Source organism: Esox lucius, chromosome 3, assembly GCF_011004845.1.
Source record: "Esox lucius isolate fEsoLuc1 chromosome 3, fEsoLuc1.pri, whole genome shotgun sequence".
Taxonomy (NCBI): domain Eukaryota; kingdom Metazoa; phylum Chordata; class Actinopteri; order Esociformes; family Esocidae; genus Esox; species Esox lucius.
The window spans coordinates 29826537-29832539 of NC_047571.1; the positions used below are offsets into that span (position 1 = coordinate 29826537).

At 44.1% G+C, this 6003-nt stretch overlaps 1 protein-coding gene across 1 annotated transcript; it reads right to left on the bottom strand.

Moving 5' to 3' along the window:
- Nucleotides 1–794: 794 nt before the first annotated feature.
- On the bottom strand, nucleotides 795–5248 carry LOC105024685 (angiopoietin-related protein 3). The gene is made up of 7 exons (XM_010894770.4): nucleotides 4637–5248; nucleotides 4201–4311; nucleotides 3767–3887; nucleotides 2875–2988; nucleotides 2677–2772; nucleotides 2312–2584; nucleotides 795–2149 (listed from the first exon to the last, which is right to left on the bottom strand). The coding sequence occupies exons 1-7, from the start codon at nucleotides 5150–5152 to the stop codon at nucleotides 1884–1886; spliced, it is 1497 nt and encodes a 498-aa protein (XP_010893072.2). The 5' UTR covers nucleotides 5153–5248; the 3' UTR covers nucleotides 795–1883.
- Nucleotides 5249–6003: the final 755 nt, after the last annotated feature.

Consider the following 6003-nt stretch of genomic DNA (forward strand, 5'->3'; position numbering starts at 1 on the left):
AACAACACTTGTTAAATATTTACTACTGCTAAATACTACTGCTTCTGCTAGTACTACGACTACTATTTATTATTATCAAATTAATTTCCCCAAATGTTGTTCTGCTGCCATTTAATTACAGATATTGCCTTTGACAGAATGTGATTACCTCAATTGATAGTAACAGTCACACCTGATTTGAAATATCTTTCTAAAAGAAGTAAAACTTTTTGAAATCCTCAACTTTAGCACAACTTCTGAAAATCTGTAAGACAAACTAAAGACAGGTGCATCTCTTTATAGCATTTTACAACTTGTTCCAATTGCAGATTGTTTTTTGGTAGATTGGTATATTGTATTTAAAAAAGTTTAATTATTCCCCATGAAACTTTGGCAGCCCAAATTGTTTGGAAATCCTGATGCTGTGTGATGCTACATAACGTCATTAGAACCAGCTCGCTTTTGGGGTCAGTTTGTTGAGGTAATCTGAAGAGATTTCTAAGTGACCCACATTTTTTGAAAGTTAGTGTAGGTTCTAAAACTTTAACAAAGTGTTAAATTATCCTTGGTATTTCCATCTTAAAACCATTCCACATGTTAATTTACTGGTAAGCACAAATTATGAAAACAAGGCCAAAGACATCAGTGAGTAAAGCAAAAAATCTGTTGTAGGTCTGTTTGCGTCAGAGGTTGGTGAGTCGTTTTTCAGGTCAAGGTGAAAGCGTCTTCAGGGGAAGATCAAAGTTACCTGCCACAGGGTTGCATAAGGGAGGCAACATTACAGCAAACATATACAGTTTACCATGTAAACTACCAGAATTTAATCCAGATTTATTTAATCCATTCTGACATCTAGTGTCCCGTTTGGGTACTTCAGTCTGTTTTTTATGTCCCTGAATGGACCGCCAACGAGGTACTGCAGTAGATCCTTGGCTAGATGATGATGATGATGATGAACTTGCTTTGACAAAAGGGGTACCCAACCCCCATAAATTAAAGAACCACTGCTTCAGAAACTCTTCTACAGTATGCATAAAGAGATACAAAACGAATACTACATTTGAAAAAAAGGTTGTTAAATTACTGTTTTACGAAAATCCCTCAAGATCCCCACAACTGAAGTGAGTTACCAGTAGTTCTGCAGGCCTAATCTGTGAGCCACTCACCATGTGGCATTAACCTCCCTGAAGGCCATTCTTCTTGTTTACCTAAAGAGGCCAACATCCTCCTCTCTTTTTCTATTTGAACTGTCATGATTCCAGAACCACCCATGCAGTGTCTATTAATTTTCAAGGATTGTAAAAATGTAAAAAACAAAACAAACATAAAACAGTATTTACAGTGCAGCTGCGCTGGGAGTCAATGTGAGATAAGATCCCGATGATAACTTGTTTTTTATAAGTGGATGCCTGCTTGTTGTCGATCCAAATCTGCTCCATGACAGAAACCAGTCTGAGCTGCATTCTTAACTCACATTTTTGTTTTGCCCACATACTATATTTATTAGGTTTGTGTGCAGATCTCAGGTATGAATACCAACCACCTTTTTATAGTGTGAAATACAGTTCCTTAAACAAGACCATTTTGCACTCCTACAATTCATGTAACAACATAAGCACCGTCAGTTAAATCCTGACCATGTGTTTAGTATAAAACATTTTTTTGCAATTAATTTGATTTGTTGTGTCCCAGTCTTTAATGCTGAAGAGAAGAGAGCCCTGTCAAACTGTTTCTAAGAGATAAACAGATAAAGAGATGTTCAGAGTCCTATGTAATCAACTTTGTCCCACTGTGCCGTCAACCCAACTACATTTTCAGTATCTCCTCAAGGCCTTGCGATCTTGAACCCGTCACAGTGGTCACTGTCTTTTTTCTGTCCATATTCATGTTTCTAGTTTTAGTTCTCAGGAGAAGTTTTCTGTCTCTGAGGTTGTAGGGGTGGAGCTAGTGTTGGGGGTGGAGCTAGTGTTCGAGGTGTCGCTTGTGTTGGGGGTGGCGCCAGTGGTGGGGGAGGAGCGAATGGAGATCTGGGTGGATTGAAGGGAGTAAGAGGCCACTCGGGTGGGCTTCCAGGGGATTCCCCTCCTGCGTTCTGAACGTCCCCTGGATCTCACTTGGACGTATCTCCCATTGAGATTGGCCTCCCCACAGGCATCCAACCACCAGCCACCTGCAGAAGCCCACAGGAGGAGTCAACACAATTCTGGCATCAAAACAAAATACTCCACTCAAACTAATATTCAATATTAAATCTGATGCCTCCATTGGTCGAAATAGCAATAAAGAATCAAAAATCCCATTGGCCCCACTTCTCAGTCCCCCACTACTGCACCTGTGTGAGTATCGGCGCAGTGGGAGCCTTCAAGGTTGTCATTGTCCTGGTCCTTAGTGGAGAACATCATGCCTGTGTGGTTGCTCGTTGCATCGGGCAGATCTCCGGACACCTGTGTGAGGTGGATGGTGTAGTGGGTCTCGGGTCCTTCCAGAGAGAAGTTGTACTGGATGAAGCGCTTGCCCTGTTTCCAGTCCACCACTTGGATGTCCAGGAAAGAGTCCCCTTGACTAGCCAGGGAGTGGATCTTCTTCAGGCCCAGCCAGAACTCTCCTTTAACAGGCACACGCATGTAAAGCGGACTCACGTACACACACGTACACAACCAGACACGCAACGCAATTATGTTATCTGGTATCACTGACCTTGAAAGTCTCCGAAGCCATTTTCATACTTCTCCCAGTTCTGGTCAAAATTCACAGACCCATCCTTTCTTAGTTGGATCACTGTGGCCCCCCCATCTGCAGAAATGAAAGGGTAAACACTTGAAAACTAAATCAACGGCGTGACGTGAGAACACAATGCTCCGGTCCAGTCACGGTTGGCGCCACATCAGGTCTTACCTTGATCCATGTCGCAGTAAACCATGAAAGGCTCTGATTGGTTAGGCCTGATTGCGTACACACCGCTAGCTCTCTCACCCCTGTCGAACAGCTCACTGCAGTGTGATGGGAGATCTGTCAAACAACCAGACACACAAGGAAATAGGTGACCGCTTGGCTCCCAACAGCCGCGGGCGAAGCTCTGAACACAAAGGGCGACTGTCACCCATGAAGTGCTGTTACTGTCACCCCGAAAGAGCTGTGGCCCAGTGCGGAGCAGGGAAAACAACTACTTCAGTGTCTCAGAGAGAGTGACGTAACAGATTAAAATGCTACCAGTGCCAACCGGGGCACAGACAGACTACCAACCGGGGCACAGACAGACTACCAATCGGGGCACAGACAGACTACCAACCGGGGCACAGACAGACTACCAACCGGGGCACAGACAGACTACCAACCGGGGCACAGACAGACTACCAACCGGGGCACAGACAGACTACCAACCGGGGCACAGACAGACTACCAACCAGGGCACAGACAGGCTACCAACCGGGACACAGACAGACTACTAACCGGGGCCCAGACAGACTACCAACCATGACACAGACAAAATCATGGCTGCGGTCACAGTAAATCAGCAGCCTGGTCCAGTTCTAGGCATGAGCAACTTAAGCGATCGCATTTTTATAAAACAAATCTTAAACCGAGTCATGATGAAGGATAAAGGTGGAAGACGCACAAATGTAACTCCATTAAAATGACAGATGCCTTCAATGGCATTTCTATAATGGGAAATATAACATAGGAGCCGTTCCACCATGTAAATTGACCGGGATAAAGTACCAAACAAACTACCCTTTCAACTTGATAACCTAGTATGATCACAGCAGCAGTGCTCAAGCCATCTTACCTGCCATGTTCAAGTTGCCACTGGTGGAGGTGTTGGTCAGATAGCCACCAAGGCTGGGTGAGACGGCCTCCGGGTCGAAGGGTTTCTCAAAGCTCTCTTGCATAAAAGGGTTGTAGTTGAGCTGGACACGTTAAAGGATAATGTTGTGAGGTCACAAACAGTCGTTTCTGGCACTCGGCACAATAGTCTTTTAGGTGTACATATGAACATATACATGTACATAGGTACATATGAAGCTGATTATGAATAATCATGGTGGATGAAGTGAATATTCATAGTGGATGAGCTGAATTTCCCAGATTATGGTATGTAAAGCGCTTTGAGTATCAAGTGCTATATAAATCCAATTCAATATCATTATTATGATGGATCGAGCATTACATAATAGTCACTGTTGTCACAATTGTGGTTCAAGCTACATTGACAGTTCCTACCCTCTCTTCCATAGTCTTGATCTTGCTCCTCTGGCTGTTGAGTTGTTCGCTCTGTTCTCTCACAGCCTTGAGCAGCTCAGCAATGCTTTTCTCCTGGGCTTGGATCACGTCCTGAAGTAGACATGAGGAAAAGGGATGGAACTTTAGCTTCAGTGGGTACAGGAAGAGTCTGGCAGTAAGCTATACTGGTGCTACCTAATGGCTATGTAAAAGAACAACCAAGCGTGACTATGGCCAATCTATCTTCTTGAAGCTTGTTGATGTGCCGAAAACCATTTAAAATGTCTCAGTTAAAAATGACTTCGTATCTGACCAATACCTGTAGCCTTTGTATATATTTGAGTTGTGTGAGAATCTTAATCAGATTTGAGTTTTGTGTGCTCAACTGAAAAGAAATATTTCTCCCACGAGTTAAGGTTAGATTAGGGTGACTCACCTTCAGAGTGTTAATCTCAGCCAGCTGCTCGGTAGGCACAAGGCCCCGAGACAGGCCACTCAATTTCTCCTCCAACCCGCCCACCTGACTCTGGAGCTGGGTTCGCTCTTGCAGGATGCTATCCACCTTGGAGTTGATTTCCAGCGACAGGCTCTTGATCTCGTCATTTTTGGCCTTAAGCACCACTGTAGTTTTTTTCAATTCCTCCTCTTCCTCCTTGATCTCGTTGGTCAGCACAGCAAGCTGGTTGAAGGTGTGGTCGAAAATGTTGAGTTTCTGGAAGATGTCGTTGATCTGGCCTTTGGTCTTGTGGACGAAATCCCGGAGACTATGGCCGAGCTGCAGTAAACCGTTGGCCAGGAGACGAACGTCATCCAGAGCTGCAAAACGCGAGCGACTTCCTACAGCCAGAACCGGAGGGAGAGAAGATTCTTCCAAAATTGACTCTTCTATGTTGCAGAGGACCAGGGGCCAAGATGCCACAAAGATCACCAGGAAGGTAAATGTTAGCTTCATGATGTATTTTTTTTTGTTTTTTTGTTGGTCTTGAGACTGCCTTGGAGTTAGCAGAGATGGCCAGCCACTCAAATCCCCTCTTCCCTTGAAAAGACAACACCGGGCACAGAGCTTGGAACTATATATGGTGCCTGGGATGAGGTTGATTATTAACTGAATGTCAACTGAATGTGCATCTCCAAATACGGACGCAGTGTCAGTTAATCCCACTGAAAAGACCTCGTCTCTTTGATGACTAATCACCCTTGTCTGATATGACTGGGATCAGTTATTTTCCGTTGCAGTGTTCCACCCTTGAATTCTCAACAAAAGGCCAGAGTGTGCAGCTGTGAGGAATGCAGTCAGTCGTAATGTTGAGTTCAAAACACAATAGATGTAATAAAGAGGTCATTGGAACGCAGAGTGTCCCTGTGGGGGACCGAAGAAGGACGCGTTCACTGGCCCACAGTCAAAAACTCTGAAGCAAAGTTTAGTCTAATCTGTCATTATTTAATGCAACAGTCCCCACAATGGGGTTACTCAAGCAAAGGTCTTGGCAGTTTCCTTTGCTTAATATTTAGAAATGTTTTATTACAGGATATAGAGGAAGCGACTGCTGAATGCTACTTCCCATTCAAATAAACACTCACCTAAAGGATTATTAGGAACACCACACTAATACTGTGTTTGACCCCCTTTCGCCTTAAGAACTGCCTTAATTCTACGTGGCATTGATTCAACAAGGTGCTGAAAGCATTCTTTAGAAATGTTGGCCCATATTGATAGGATAGCATCTTGCAGTTGATGGAGAGTTGTGGGATGCACATCCAGGACACAAAGCTCCCGTTCCACCACATCCCAAAGATGTTCTA

Bases quoted from the DNA above. Each gene is read 5' to 3' on its own strand.
- LOC105024685 (XM_010894770.4), bottom strand. From the start codon at position 5,152: ATGAAGCTAACATTTACCTTCCTGGTGATCTTTGTGGCATCTTGGCCC. The intron at 2,989-3,766 runs GTAAGATGGCTT...GTTGTTTGACAG, and splicing joins TGGCAACTTGAACATGGCAG to ATCTCCCATCACACTGCAGT. The intron at 2,773-2,874 runs GTAAGACCTGAT...TCATTTCTGCAG, and splicing joins TTACTGCGACATGGATCAAG to ATGGGGGGGCCACAGTGATC.